General features: G+C 40.5%; 1 protein-coding gene across 15 annotated transcripts in view; it reads right to left on the reverse strand.

Annotated features, from left to right (window-relative positions):
* The window catches only part of Lmo7 (LIM domain 7), a 219,631-nt gene that overhangs the window by 31,363 nt on the left and 171,850 nt on the right, over positions 1-16,418 (reverse strand). For 14 of the 15 annotated variants that reach the window (XM_028864783.2, XM_037208347.1, XM_028864790.2 and 11 more), the window contains 5 exons: positions 15,770-15,799; positions 7,884-8,001; positions 5,775-5,917; positions 4,012-4,576; positions 1,533-1,838 (listed from right to left, as the gene is read on the reverse strand). In XM_028864783.2, the coding sequence (XP_028720616.1) occupies positions 1,533-1,838; positions 4,012-4,576; positions 5,775-5,917; positions 7,884-8,001; positions 15,770-15,799 (1,162 nt within the window). The remainder of the gene's footprint in view (positions 1-1,532; positions 1,839-4,011; positions 4,577-5,774; positions 5,918-7,883; positions 8,002-15,769; positions 15,800-16,418) is intronic. The other variant, XM_037208351.1, reaches the window with a different exon arrangement.

Raw genomic sequence — 16,418 nt, forward strand, 5'->3', positions numbered from 1 at the left:
GACACACCCACACTCCACACATGGCCTCTTTTTCTTAATCCTGTTTGGCAGCTGCCACCCTGAAGGAGGGCCCCATCATCTAGCAGGCAGCACATTCATCAAGCTGTTTTGTGAAGTCTGCTCTCTGGAAGGGTGTAGGCAACATAAAAATCCATAGAACAGAAGACAACTTGCCTCTGCTGTTGTTATTCACCGATGGAAACCTTACATTCCCCAAGTATAGTACAGAAGTACTGTCTCATCCACTGAGACCTGTAATGCTGACCATATAGACCTAATTCTTAAAAAAAAAAAAGTATCAATAATTTATAACTGATGATTTTTGCAAGCTGAAAAAGTTGTCTTAGAGATTCATTTGTAAATATGTGTAGGAAAAAAAACTTTTCTAAAACAGAAAAACAACAAGAACTAGGAACACCACCATCAAATAAAAATAAAACTTAAAGTTAACTAGGTGCTAACAATGGTTATTTCTAAATTATATATTTATATTTCTCAAGGATCTTTTTCTTATATTTCTCAGGTACAAAGTAAGTGTCTTACAGCCTGGAAGGGAGGGTTGAAATTTTTTTTAATTTTCTTATACAATTAAAAATAAAAGTAAATAAATATGCAATGCCAAACTATTTCACATAAATCTATTTTATTCATATAATTCAAGAGAATATCATATATCCATATATTTTATCTTTTGCCTTGGAAAACAACTATGCGCCAAGAAGACAACATGGAATTACGGACCGAGCCAAAGGACAAAATGCCTTCATGCGAAGGGGCTTATACACTAGCAAGCTGCCTAACCACACTGTTGTTGGCTTGTGTTTTTTTGTTTTTTTTTTTAAAGAAGCTTTGTTAGCTTGACAAAGATTTTTAGTGGGTTTAACATGTAGACTGAAAGAAAGTATATCACCTAATAATTCTCTTGAAAGCCATCTGTTAGGGTTTTAAACGGGAAAAATGACAAACACTCTCATTTTTAATCTGCTGGCGGATTTTATTTGGAGTCCAACTGTTCAGAAGCACAGTTGTCAAACTGTAACTAAGCCTCATCATCCACACTAAGAGACAAGGAATAATGGCAAATGTGACCATTCTAAAGTCAAATTAGTATGGAAAGCCACAGGAAGATTAAGAGATAACAAAATGATGTGTCCCTAGAGACAAGCGTCCACTAAATGGGACCGTTTCTTTCTGCAGCTGGTTAATTTCCACAGAGACAGGCTTTTGGGCTTTTGCTTACTCGCACATACATTAGATCTGCAGCAGAAACTGGAGAACTGTGGAGTAATAAAAACTACAGGCAAACTTTCCAGGAGAACCAAGTCTCCAGAGACAGCTCATGAAAGATGTCTGAGATCTACAAACTAAGAGTTGGAAAGATCTGCTTCCTCCACAATCTGTTAAAAATAGACCAATGTGTTTTTGCATAGTATAAATAGCAGCCTGTACTGTAAAGCTAGAGGCTAGAGCAGTTTCCAGATTCAGATCTTTAAGTGTCTAAGCCAGATGACTAAGAACCCTCCTAAACTTACCTGGGTCCTTGAAACCTCCCTCAGTGGTGAGCTTCTCCCTTCTCCAGAGTCAGACACTGAATCCAGGCCAGACGTTGAAGAGAGTGTGGCTTTTGAAGTAGCTACCTGGTCTTGGGATGGAGATGAAGAAGTGGGTATGGGGGAGGACATGCTTGCCACATCTTCTCCTGTGGCTGCCTCCCTTTCACTGGATGAGCCCCAAACAAACTGGATGGAGTCAAGCTTCGGGGCACTGGCTTTGACCGAATTCTGTTGAGGTCCCTTGACAACTTCAGCATCTCCATTGTACTTCCAGCCAGCATCCATCTAGATAGGAAACATCATGTTAAACCCGATACCGTGCTAGCCTTGGGTTCACTTTTTTTTTCCTTTATTAAGAAAATTTTTTTATTCATTTTACATACCAACCACAGACTCCCCCTCTCTTCCCTCTTCCCGCCCACCCAAGTCTCCCCCACCCACCCACCCACCCACACCCAGCCCCCATTCCCTCCTCTGAGAAGGCAAGGCCTCCCATGGGGAGTCAGCAGAGCCTGGCACAGTCAGTTGAGGCAGGTCCACGCCCCTCCCCCTGCATTAAGGCTATGGAGGTGTCCCACCATAGGTAATTTGCCTCCAAAGAGTCAGCTCATGCACCAAGGATGAGTCCTGATCCTACTGTCAGCCGGCCCTTTAAGCAGATCAAGCTACACAACTGTCTTGATTATGCAGAGGGCCTAGTCCCGTCTGGCGGAGGCTCCACAGCTGTTGGTCTAAAGTGCATGAGGCCCCACTAGCTTGGTTCAGTTGTCTCTGTAGGTTCTCCATCATGATCTTTTCAAAGCATCACTATTGGTATTTGAAAGCCACTAAAGTAAGATACACCCGCCACAGAAAAGTAGCTATTGCCAAAGCCTGGAGTGCATTCCTTCACACTAACAAACATGCACCAGCATAGAAACTTGTTCTAATAAAAGCATTATTATATATAGTTTTCTAAAACCTGTTTTGTTTGTATCACTCCAGGTCAATGGATACAACTCCAGACTAGGTCTTTCAATGGCTGGAAACCTCACAGTGTGGCTATCAATCATTTATTCATTTGATAGATAATTAAATTGTTATAAGCTATCCATCATTCCCCAAAAACACTACAGTCAATTCCAGCATCCCTTTATAAATGGAGCTTTTATTTTAGAGCCCAGATGTTGCGGAAACTCACTGGCTCAAATATATGAAGTATCTGTCATTTCTACAGAGAAAACAGCAGCCCTGTACTCGTGGGTAGAAGGACGCCTGTAACAGCCTCCTCAAGGCTTAAATTTCAGCATTTAAAATATTTGTCAGTCAGAGGGGTGGAAAGTTGTTTACTTAATTCTCAGGCTAACGAGGCTAAACATTGCCTCTCTGTTTTTTCATTGCATTCCTCCACACTAAATTGGCCGGCTCATGTGTTAAGCCCATTTCTAGTGTTTATCATTCTCTTATCAAATTATAAAAGTACTTCAGCCAGGCGGTGGTAGGGCACGCCCTTAATCCCAGCACTCGGGAGGCAGAGGCAGGCGGATCTCTGAGTTCAAGGCCAGCCTAGGCTACAGAGTGAGTTCCAGGAAAGGCGCCAAAGCTACACAGAAAAACCCTGTCTCGAAAAAAACTAAATAAATAATTAATAAAAGTACTTTACATCTTAGAATTGTCAACCCTTTGTCTGCAGTGCAGTTTAATAATAACTGTGACTCAAATCACCCCATGTCAATAGTGCCTGCCATGCAAGTTTAACTTTTTTGTTATCAAATAGGTCTACATTTTCCTTAACAGGGTGGTCAGGGATTTCCTGGCTGATTTAGGTAGGCTTCTTTTACCTCAAATACAATTTCTTAAGCCATAATTCTCATTTTTGTCAAGATTTTAAGCTCTTAAGGTTTATCTAGGTGGGCAGAACTAACAGGAACATGAATATTAAATATTCAGACCACATTGCTTCATTTACATAAGTCAGTCTAATATGTCCCACAGGTGCTGAATCCCATTAGAGATACAAATAGACATATTTCAACAAAAGTATACTCAAGCATCAAGTTCTGAGGTAGGAAGGAAGGATAGGACAAAACCTTACGTATACAACCCTGAAAACATTTAAGGTGAGCCTTAAAAAACTGCTATATCGTAGGTTTAACAAAAAGAGCTGACTGCTGGCAATTTCATACTGTTCAACCTAAAATTTTAGAAGAGCTACAGGCAAAGATATACAAGAAAAAAAATAAATGTTCTGTCTTAAAATGTATCTTATTTGTTCTTTAAAGTTTAATCAACCCTGTTTTTATTAGATCTAAATTGTCATGGAAGTTGTACACACACACACACACACACACACACACACACACACACACACAACATTTTACACATACACATCCTGTATCTATGTCCAACTCAGCTTCTGCTCAAGCTCCCCGACTCATTGCTCTTGGGAACAGACTAAATGAACCTGAGGCCTTTTTACCGTGTAGGATCTGGGCAGTGATGAGATTCCCCTTGACTGCGTGCCAAAAGGTCTCGCTGTGACCACAGATGTTAACCTGGCTGTATCGGCTTTCTGGTAACTTCTAGGGAGAGAAGCTGAAATCCGAGTCGACTCTGCTCTTGTACTCGGCGACTGCTGTAAAGAGAGCGAGACTGGACGCTGTGCTACTGAAGATAAGGAGACCTGGTGTGGTTCTGCAGAAGGCAAGGATGCCTGGTGCAGTTCTGCAGAAGGCAAGGATGCCTGGTGTGGTTCTGCAGAAGACAAGGGGGTCTGGTGTGGTTCTGCCGCAGATAAAGTGGCCGGCAGCTGCTCTTCAGGAATATGAGAAGGAAGTTGAATCTCAGCGGCTACACTGTCCTGTCTATTTGCAAAAGTTGTGGAATCTTCTTTGGGCGTCTCGGCAGGATAAATTGTTGCCTTGACTTCCAGTCTCTCGGTCTGGTAGCTGGTTTCTGAGAGAGTCGCTGTAGGAGTGAGCACTTCATCCAGGGCGTCATCAGAGGAATACATCCTCCTTGTAGAATTCTGATTTCGAGATTCCCTTAAGCAAAGAAAAATGCGTCATTACGACAGAGTTATGCATTTGATCCCAGAAGGGATAAGACAATAATATGTAAGTGGTTATTCACTGAACACAATAATCAGTACAACACTTACAGGTGATTATGCATCATTTTTAAGTATCAGCTAAGAGACTGACCTGACCATTTGTTAAAGAGGTTCTCAAATGGAAAATTTTAATTATAAAAGACTTTAATAACAAAATAACAAAAACATGAGATTGTTCTCAGGTTTTTAGCCACAAACTTATGTTTTCCAAGATCAAAATGCTTTAAATGGCTGGCCACCAATCTGAATCTGCCAAGTTCGTTATATAAAATGTATAATATATTGGTAAAAATAATAGTACAAAAGACTCGGGCTTTTATAGAGAGCCAGTCAGTTCATGGAGCTTGACAGAATCCCCATGGGCAATTATAATAGATTCAAGGTTATTATCCACCCTTACAGAGCTGAGGAACCAGTTCGTGGGGAGTCCCTACCGCCCTAGCTAACTGCTGTATTGAAGTGAATGAAACTCTTCAGCATTGGCATTTCGGACACAAAGGAGCTTTGTTTAACTTCACCTGCCAGCATATTTCCTTTGCGACATTATTTTTAAAGCAATATTTGCTTTCTCTCTGATCTCTCCATCTCCTCCAGGTCCACAGTTCAGTACTCACATGAAAGTTTAAATTTCACTTTTATCCTGCTATTTCAACTCAAAGAATAAACCCACAGATCCATGCTTACATAGACTTCCTTTAAGTATAATTTATTCTCTACCACTAAAATTTAACAAAGATCTGTTATAGTTCATAAAATTCATTTAAAGGTAAAAGTTGATTTTATTTCACTACTCTATGCTCTACTCTACTAAACTCTCTTTAAAAGGAGAAAAAACAGTGGGTTTTTGTTTGTTTTGGTATCACATACAGTGAATAACCCCTCCTCCTACAGAAGAGCATACAGTGTGAGACAAAGAAAGAATACCAATAATAAGTAATAGTTTCTTTGTTAATCCAGATATCCAGATCTCTAGCTCAGCAATATTTTTTTAATGCTTCAGAACAAAACCCTGGCTGTAGCGGTACATACGTGTTTACAGTTTAAAAGTGGTGACCACATATCCCACCGCATGCAGAGCCTCCATTTCTGACATGGGGATCTCCAAACGCGAGGAGGGTCCAGTCCCTTACCTGTCCTGCAGCATTTCCCTAAATGTCTTGGAGCTTCGGTCAGACCTCTCGAGTGCCTGCTTTTCAATCTCTTCCCTCTCCTCCTTTTTCTTCTGCAGATCTGAAGTGTAACTCTTCCGACGACTTTTCCATTTTGCAAGGTCCTGACAAGAAATCACACCAGCCCGGTCATACCTGAATTTCTACACACCCTTTCCTCACGGCGGCGAGAGCATGCTGGAGTATCCTGTTACACCACTGCAAACCCTCACTCCCACTTGTGCCAAGATGCCCTAATTTTGCTTTTTATAGCAGTGTTTCTGCACCAAGCTTTTATCTCATGTGCCTGCCAGAAAACCCTGACCTAATAAGAGATCCCACTTTTGTTATCCACGAAAGTGTCACATCAATGTCCATTTCCCAAAGAATGCTAAATGATTGCAATTAAGTACTAGATCAGATTGATCGGGAAGTATCTCAAACTCAGTTTCATAGCACTCTAAACCCGATTCACATGCTTGCTATGATGAGAGGGACAGAAATGTCCCTGTAACAGTCCAGTTCAAGTAAATGGTCTATCTTATTAATGTGTAGTTTAATCCCCAGAAACACACAAAGGCCTAAGATGTGCTTCCCCTCAACAAGGTAGACTATGCATAGAGGTCAATGCCTAGTGGATAGGTCTACCGAGAAGAATGAGGGTCCTAAAGGAAAGTCAGTTCTACCTACAGAAGAGAAGATCACAAATCACATTGGACTGCCCATGATTTCAGAGAATATAGTCTACCTGGGAGAGAACAGGGAACACCCTATAGGCACAAGCCCATACTTGTTTCCCACATCTCCAGAAACGTGTTCTAAATCAGCCTGGACAATCTATCTAATGCAGGTATTACCTAGTTACATAAGCCAGTTGTGACATTGGAGGTTTGAAGCATCTTGAATACTACAAATATTTCTCCATTTCCAAATCAGAGAAATATTTGGATTCCAAGGATCCAAGAGAAATCTCAGTCCAAAAAGAAGTATACCAAAGGTCTCAGAACAAACCATACCTCATACCCAGGGCTTAGAAAGCAAGTTTGCCTACTAAACTTTGGGGACAGATAGGGCCAACCCTGCTTTTCAAACTACCTGAAACCAATGGGAACTATTTTCCCCCAAAAGAAATAGTGCCCAAAATACTCATTTGCTGTCACCTAATGGGTAGCCCACCTTGATAATCATTTTCTTATCAAAAAACTCATTGTGTGTTTCGGCAAAGTAATACTTAATTCTTTACTGGTTTTTGCAGGGATTGGGGTTGAAGTTAGAGCATCACACACGTGTTCTGACACCGAGCCACATGCTGAGCCCTACCTGTTGTTTCTTGATCATTCAATCAAGTTTCATACAAGAGGGCACTGAAGTTTAGCAATGTAATAGCTTTGGTCATTAAGATTGGCTTTCTCCGGTGCTTTTGTTCACGCTGTCACTCAGCTCTCTCACCATGAAGCTGTGCTCCAACTTCTATGGACTTAGGACTGTGGTTTGTCTATTACAGTTCCTTACACTCCTACAGCTTATAATAATCGCTATAGTCAACTAAAAGGCTTATACTTCCTTCTTTAAGATTCGGGATAAAGGTTAAGTCTATAAACACTTGGGTAAGCCAGCTCTCCTGAAACAGTTAATTTTGAATCACATTAGATACTGACTTCAGCCAAAATATTACTCTGAGTTGTATTTCATCCCAATCTCCAGATAGCAAGCTTGAGAACTGTTTACCTCTCCCCACTCATGCCAAGATCTGAGTGATCCTGTTCCCTTAAGATCTCAATCTTGATCAATGTTGTTTTTCTAGCAGAGGCATAATTAGTAGTCAGACCCCACTCTCCCACATAATCAAGTGTACTATCCTGCTAGACAGGAACTTCCCACTCTTTGAGAACTCATGGTCTCTTAGGAGATAAGCATGCTTCTATATTTTTACAATGCTCTGTAAAACATATAACAGTACTTTGGGTACATTTTCTATTGTACTGAATGCTAAAAACACCAAGGAAAATTGTCTCTTAAGTACGTCGACTTCCTTAAGAGAAGCAAGAAGGGCACCATGCTCCCTCTCTCTCTCAGCTCTAGAATACTCACATCCTGCCACTTCTGATCTTGTTCTTTCAGTTGGGATTTTATTTTCTGCATCTCCTCGTACTGCAGCTGACGCAGGTTCTGAGCATCCTCCGCGCTGACATCGCTCATGGACTTGCTCCTGTCAGAAAAACGCCTACAATCACAAGGGTTCTCGTGGCTGGCCTGAGGGTTCACATGAAGACTGGGCTTGTATTTAGAAATTCCACCTAAATATCTACTGCCCTACCCAGATGCTTTAGTGATAGTGTCCCTGAAATAGCACGACACAGATAAATGGTGTTTTTCCAAAGCACAGAAACGAGAGCCCGGCATTCAACTCAGGTGTGAGATGCTTTTTTTTTTTTTCCTATAAAATGGTCAAAGTAACCTTGAACGGTTCTAAAAATAATAATGCAGTGCTTGTATTTAGAGGAGTCAACTCTAAGATTATCTTGGAGGAGGGGACCATCAGTCACTAACACCACCTATCTGAATTTGTCTATGTTCCCTCAAAGATAACCTAGTAAAGTTTGGCTGTTTTTGCTCAGCATTTGCTAAATAATTTAGTGACTACCTGATATTTTCTCCTCAGGTTCAACACCATGAAAAGATGTGCTGTGTCTTCTCAACGATTCTCTAAGATCTACTGTACCACTGTGCGGCTGGATCGACTCTCAGGCAACCACAGGTAGTTTCCCACAGCCTGTCAGAACCACTTCAGGTACCTTCACCTTCCTTAAGGCAGTGCTCATAGCCTAATTTGCACCCCTGTACATGAACATGTGCAATCAGGAAATAAAGCCAGAGTGGGGTTTCAAAACCCTTTTTTCCCCATTACTGTTACATATTTTAAAGGCCATTGTAAAAACTATTATCTTCTAATAGGCTTCAAACTCTCAAAGAGTTTAAAGTTGCTTCTCAGCAGGAAAGAGATTCATTCACTTGGGCTAGTGACTGAGTTGGGATATGGCTACTACCTCTATGCAGTGATGAAAAAGACCTCCCAGAAAGGCAGGGGTCGGGTCAGCACTGAAAGCAGTAAGACAGTGAGAGAGACAGAGTTTTAGAGGTGGGCTAGATGAAATGCTCTTTCCTGTTGTACTTCTGAGTTCACTGCATTGTAATTAACCATATTTTACATTATATTAATATATCCCTGGGCACCTAAGTTTTGCATTCTCTCCAGTCCTGCTATCACATTTCTCTTTCTCTCTCTCTCTCTCTCTCTCTCTCTCTCTCTCTCTCTCTCTCTCTCTCTCTTTTCTCTCTCTCTCTCTCGGTTGGTTCAGGAATGCAATTGTAAGTACCATACAAATGACTCTGGAGGCTACAGCCTAGGACATGCCCCTCTTTGACTCATTTCCAATTCCCTGTGAATAGGCATTTATTCTTGAATATACCCCTAGGTACCTCAACTGAAAGGGGACCTGCTGAAATGCTATCTGAAAAGGGAGTTTTTTAAACTGCACCTCACTAAACATGATGTTATTGTTGGGGTAGCCAATCTCAAGCCTGCTTTTCCTCTGTGGGGGTTAATGGTGGTACCTGCCCTCAATCATCCGCATCTGAAACCTAAGAACCACTTTTCGCTTTTGTTTCTGCTCCTCACTTCACTTTCAATTAGATGTCTTCTCATTTAATGCTGCTTTCTTTCCATCCCAATTGCCATCAGTCTAGATCAAGGCATAGGCAACCCTCCTCTGGATTTCCAAAAGAGCTGCTCAAATTATCATCAAAGAAGGCTTTCCTCAAATGCTCCCTCCAACTCAAGAGTCCTTTGCCGGTGCCTCCCTGCCTTTTAAAATACCACTCAAAATCATGGCTAGGCTCACTCCACAGTTACCTGCTCACCATCTGTCTTCTTCAATTCAGGGAAGGTCAATGCCATCCTTCCACAGTTGGGATCCAAAAGCTTGGAGTAACCTCGGTTCCCCTTTCTCTTGAAACACTTATTCCATCCATAATTCCTCTGCTATTTCTAGGATCCAACCATTTCTCACCTCTTCCTCATCATTGTACTGATCTATACCATCACATCATCCACTTGGAGATTCCCAAAGATCTCCCTGCTTCTACATGCTCCCCGCTCAACATGCTCAATGGAGCAGCTGGAGAGACAGTGTCAGCTTGGTCACAACACACCCAACCCCACACTTGAGCTTCTTCCCATCAAAATTCTAAGTAGACTCTTCAAAGACCTACATGGTCTGGCACCATCTAGTCCCTTCTTGCCTCTCCTCACTCATTTGTAGCACCGTGTCCTGGTCTCACTCTCCTTCTGCCAAGTGGCTGCCTTGCGCATGCTCACACCTCTTCCTTCTGCCCTTGCTCTTCAAGCTGCCATAATACTTCTCATCCAGCTAGACAGCCATGTGACTTCACTTCCAAGTATCTACTTAAATGTTATTCAGTGTCTCCTTCTCTTTGCATCCTACAAGAGCCTGCAAATCTCTCTCCAGGCTGATCCCACCCTAACCCTCTCTCCTTGAACAATTATTGGCATCTAAGACATTCTTACGTCCCTATTGCCTGCTGAGTTCTGTAAGATGACCAGGAATTACCTATGCTTGCTGATATATGGCTAGGCTTAAAACAAAAACCAGTGCATAGTGAGTACCCCATAAATACATCTAATCAATGATCTACATAGTGTTCTACCACTTGCATACAGTCTTTGTGGCTCTTCCATGTGAAAAGTAAACTTCCCCTTCTCTCACCTGCTCTCTTACATTGGCTACAATATTCTTCATGATGCTAATCCTTGGCTCCATCTTACATAGTGTGCACAAGCATACCTAGATCATCTCTCTCACAAACCATATGCTATTTGGAAAGAAAACATTAGCACAGTACTGTGCCTACAGATACACTCACTTAGTATCTGTGCTAAGAATGAGGTTAGCTGGAGCATCGTAATCAAACATGAAAACTCTGAGTTGACTCTGAGGGAAAGCATAACTGCTCTCCAAAGTTTTATAGCATAGGTTTAGTATGGAATTAGTTACATATAAAATTATAACTATAGAAAAATATATGAACCTACACATGTATCATATACCTCTCACTATGTATAACTACATACAAAATTAGATCATATGGACTTGAGAATATAAACTGACTGATGTCATGCCTACCAGGAAAGAGGCTTTTTGAGTTCAAAAACATATTCGGTAAGAAATGGGAAGGAAATGTACACATCCAAGGAATGAGGGGAGATTGGACATCCAACCCACGAAGCTACACAAACTGTAAAGCAAAAATAAAATACTAATTCATACTCCACTAATCATTTTGTGGGAAGAAAGCTGAATCACTTGTACTAATCCAGAACCTTCTGTGGCTTCTGGTCTTAAACTCTTCCTCCTGGACTGGGAAGCATCACTGTGTGCTTTCCCACATAAGGTTCCAGTCAAAGGTAAGATAGCCTCTCTCACTCTAGTGCCTGAGTGCTGAGCTAAGCCTAGGAGCTCAGAGGCACACAGCATGAACAAAGTGAGCTGAACATGGGCTAGAGTAGAAAAGTCATTTTATAATCAAGGATGTGAGTACAGTTTGCCCCTGGGGTGTGTAAAGTTACCCCCGTTAAAGCAGGGAGTACATGCCATAGTAGTCTGCAAGAGACAAGAAGTGAGGGCGCCAGACCTAGCTGCAACATAGGCTTTCACCCACTGGACACATACCAGTTTCCGTCTCACACCCTTGGCTCCTCAGTCACGAAGTTATGTTAACTAAGCAAGGCTGTTCTGGTACACTTCTTAAATCTGGTGCCATCGACTCCTTCTTATTAAGGCAGATGGAACCGAGTGGAACCTCGTCAATACTAACTCTATCAACTGCTTTCAAGTTAGAAAGGTTGCCCCAGACCACACAGATAAAATCTAGAACTTCTAGAGTACAAAGATGAAGTCTGTCTTTCTTCATCAGCATTAACCACACGACATTCAAGTCCCAGGAGTTCCTTGAGCAGCACAGCACTGGCAGCAGTCTCCGAGAGTTGCCTCATGAGGCACAGCCCCGGTCTGGTTCTGCTACTTGAAAGCCTCCATCCTTGGGAAAGCTACAATCTCTGTCTACGGAATGCAGATAACACCCACCTGTCTGCCTCACAGAACTGAGATAAGCCCCGAAGAAAGCATCCAGGAAATTGTGAAGGACATGCCCAGCATGGACAATGCACAGGTAAGTCACGTCATTCTCTTAGAACTGCCTGCTACAATTGGTTATATTTCCTTATTCTGAAGGCTCTAAATCACAACTTCATTTGTATTTGCATCCCGAAAATGCAGGTAGAACAAGCATATTGTCTTTTCAATTAATTTAATAGTATTGGGGAAGTATGACAGGAAGAAGTTTAAGAAGGAATCGCTTATAAATCACTAAACAAAATTTCCTTGTACTCTTCCTTTCCTTGTCCATACGATGCATCTGATGCTTTCAGCTGGAAATAAGGTTTATCCTAAAATCCAGCTTCAGTAAACTCACAGATGAGTGTCTACAGCAGTGGTTCTCAACCTTCCTAGTGCTGCAGCCCTTTCATACAGGTCCTCATGCTGTGGTGACTCCCAACCATAAAATTATCTTTGATGCTACTTCATAACTGCAATTTTGCTACTGTTATGAACTGTAATGTTAATATCTATGTTTGCTGAAAGTCCTAGGTGAGCCCTGTGAAAATGTCATTCAACCCCCAAAGGAGTCACAACCCACAGTTGAGAACCACTGGTCTATAGCAGAAAGAGTCCAGAGCCAATATAAGATACATTTCCTAAACATAAATGGAAATTCAAAAACAGTAAGGTAAGGATCTCTGCCTTTGAAAGCAATATAAATATGCTAATTTATCTAATTGTATATATTTTTTCATTAGACATTTTAGGATTTTGTGAACAATAACAGTGTTAAAACCTGTGTTGAGACACTTTGAAATTCCCATCAAGTAAAATAACAGAACATAGGAAACAATTTTCATTTATAGATTTACCTACTTATTTGGGTTTCTCAACACCAAGACTATTAGCATTTCTGCCAGAAAATCATTTGCTATAGAGAGCTATTCTGGGTGTTATAGGACACACACAAAGCACTAAATGTAAATAGCACACACACTTGGCTGTAATAATGAGAAGTATTTTAGATATAACTAGATGCCACCTGGAGTGAAAAAGAAAATCTGCAAAAATTAGCCCAGGTCAACTTGTCTCCTATCCTTCTTGCCTGCCTTGATATGGCCTGATAACCCTGCACAATCACTTGGTCGAGCCCTATGAGAAAAATATAGCTGCCTTCAGTTGTCTTTGACTGCCAATTCACATGTAACTGGCATTTATTTCCTTGTGATACGATAGAGGTTTCGCTGGTTATCACATTGCAAGATTGTTTATATTCTTGCAAACTTTGTCAGTTCCAAGCTTATATCAGACATGACCAATTCCCAGACTTCATAGCACCACACAAATGGAAGTTCATGCAACACAAAGGTACACACATGAGAACTGGCAGCCGCACAGAAAGCTTCTTAATTGACACTATGTGTTACATGCCAACTAAAGCCTAGTAAAACACTTCCATAGCATGCGCAAGCACCAAAACCCACATAAAATGCAAGCCAGAATTTCATAGGCAAAGAACTGCAACAAAATGCTACACATTTCTCTTCAAAAAGAAACAGTCACATGATGGGCAGTTAGTTTCTAATTACAAGATATCAAACAGTACTGCTTTTCCACTGTATTATTTTTGGAGAAAGCTCACCCAGCATAAATGTGAAATTAGTCGTACATTAAACTCCTATAAGTAATTCAATTTTAATTTGTATTTTAATCTGTAGGAAGTCAATGTAAGGAATCACAGGTAATTATAAAACATAGAATAAAAGGGGGAAAATAAATAAATCTACAACTGCTCATAAACAGAGCGGCATTTTCTAAGACACATTAAGTCCCATTATCTGACAAGTCATGTATTATTCATTAGTCTCAACTAACAGATTATCTTGCTTTATTCCTGTAGTTACCTTAGCACTACATTGCATGAAGATTTTTTTTTTTAAATAGCCTTTTAAAGCAAACACTGTGTTATCCAGATAACCAAACAACTACTTGGAATTGTCCAGTGGAAGACTTTGCTGCTGACTGTTGTGGATTAGGAAAATTCCTCAGCATTTTGAGGTTGAATATTTAAGTTTTCTTTTTTTTAATTGGTGTTTGTGGTTAGGGTGGTCCAGAGTATTGGGGAATGAGCCTACAGCCACAGGCAAGCTAGGCCCGAATTCAATCATTGAGCCCATTCTTGCCAGGGGTAATTCAAGTCACATAACAATCCCACACTAAGGAAAAACAGGAAGGGTCACATCAGAGAGGGAGGTAGTTATATGTTTACATGCCCCAAGTACTTAAGACTCTTGGTACCTGTACCCCTTTTAGGAAAACTGTTCCAGAAATGTGTTTATGCTACAAAGTATGTCAAATGTGATTCCAAATGAAAAGTCCTCATGAAAGTTGTTCAGAATGCTTGAAGCCTCAAAGAGATTTTAAATCAGGTTAAAACAGCTTTCCTATGACAAGTTGATGAACAGACATTGAAGTGTTATACCAAAGACTGACTTCTTCACCCTCACAGATGAGACCCTTGTGAGCACACGAGGCTGTGGTGTGAGGAAGAGACAATGTGCCGTCACATGCCACACTGGAAGGAGTAATTATAATGGCTGCCCATCACTCAATCACATCTTTGGTATCTAGAGTTGTTATAGTGAATTTCGGCATAATCTTGATAGCTTCTAAAATTTCTAAACTACTGAAATTATTAAAAAAAAAACTCTTAGCCGGGCGTGGTGGCGCACGCCTTTAATCCCAGCACTCGGGAGGCAGAGGCAGGCGGATCTTTGTGAGTTCGAGGCCAGCCTGGGCTACCAAGTGAGCTCCAGGAAAGGCGCAAAGCTACACAGAGAAACCCTGTCTCGAAAAAAACCAAAAAAAAAAAAAAAAAAAAAAAAACTCTTAAAATTAGAGATTCTGAGAGATGAGATAAACCATGGTAAAGGGAAGATACTCAACTCCTGAGGCTGATTAAAATATTGGGTATTTTCAACTTTTCTCAAAAACTATTACCAATAAATTTCACAGTTACTAAAAGCCTAGTGATGCTGCATTGAAAATGAATGACTTAGTTTAAAATAGTCTAGAACTGACTGGAAAAAATTTGAGAAAGTCAGTTTTATATTACATAGTCATGTTTACCTAAGGAATATTAAATACTCATAGACAAAAACTGAGAAATAATTTAAATATAGTTCTTGTAACAACATCGGAAACTACTAAGATTATTTTTTATAACTGGAAGCCTGGTTTGCTCTTTATAGGCCGTCATGTTACCATTAACTTTCCACCCTAGTCAAGAACCTTGAAAATATTTCCCAAAATTATTAACCATCCCCACTCACAAAGCTCCTCCTAAGCTAATACGTGAATTATGCAAGCTACATGAATTCTTACATTAAGCAAGCAGTGATGTCCTTTCCTATCACAGACTTTCTAAGATGCAGTTTGTGGGGGAAAGACCTTCAACAGCTAAAAAACAGAAGCTTAGTGTATTTTAGGAATCAAATACCAAAATGAACATCCTCTTAGGCTCTTGTTACTTTCAATCATTAAATGAAAAGGAAAAAAAGGGGGGGTGGAGTTAAATTTTAATACAGCAAAAACTATTGCTTTATGGAACAGTTCATGCATTGGTCATTTAGATACAGAAATATTGCCATGAGGTTGCAATGTTAATAAAAAGTAAATAAAAATCCCATGCACTGCACACAGCACCCGTTTAGTGACATGCCAGGACACAGTGCAGTAAGTTACGGAAGAGACAAACAAATACGTGCATTCATTTTTAATGTGAACCATAAGACTTACCCATTCTCACCATAAATCTTTTGAAAGAGTCTAAGAAACCAAAAAACCAAAGATTAAAAAGGGTCACTCTCTCCAGCTGTGGTAGTTTCTAAACATTCCACATCTCTAACTTGAGTCTAACTGGAAATGGGCGAATCTGAACAAGTTGGTCCTTACCCACTTTCTAATATTTCAAATTTTAGTCTCCTAAACTCGGGTAAATAATATCGACATTTTCTTGATTTATTCTGAGCCAACAAATTCATAAAGCAAGGTCTCCCCTTGCCAGGAATTGAGTTAGATTTGGGGCCACTCACTGTATTCAGCCTAGTCAAATTCGCCCATTCCCAACTTAGAGTGAACGGAACAGCTGTCGGAACGCAGCATGGCTCATGTTACCGAAATGGTCACAACTACAAACAGTCTGACAGACTCATGCATTTTGATGGTGCTTGCACTGAACATTATAAATAAAAATGCTACAAATTGATAGATCGGGAAGCCTAGATTGACAACAAAAATAAAGTTAAATGAAATCTGCAATGATATATTTTAGGAAAATATTTAGGTCAATAAAAGACACTGCAAACCATGATAAGCACAGAAAGCCAAACCACAAGTAAGACTACTACAAAAATACTCAACACGAGGATCAAAACCTGCAAACAAA

Source organism: Peromyscus leucopus, chromosome 9, assembly GCF_004664715.2.
Source record: "Peromyscus leucopus breed LL Stock chromosome 9, UCI_PerLeu_2.1, whole genome shotgun sequence".
Taxonomy (NCBI): Eukaryota; Metazoa; Chordata; class Mammalia; order Rodentia; family Cricetidae; genus Peromyscus; species Peromyscus leucopus.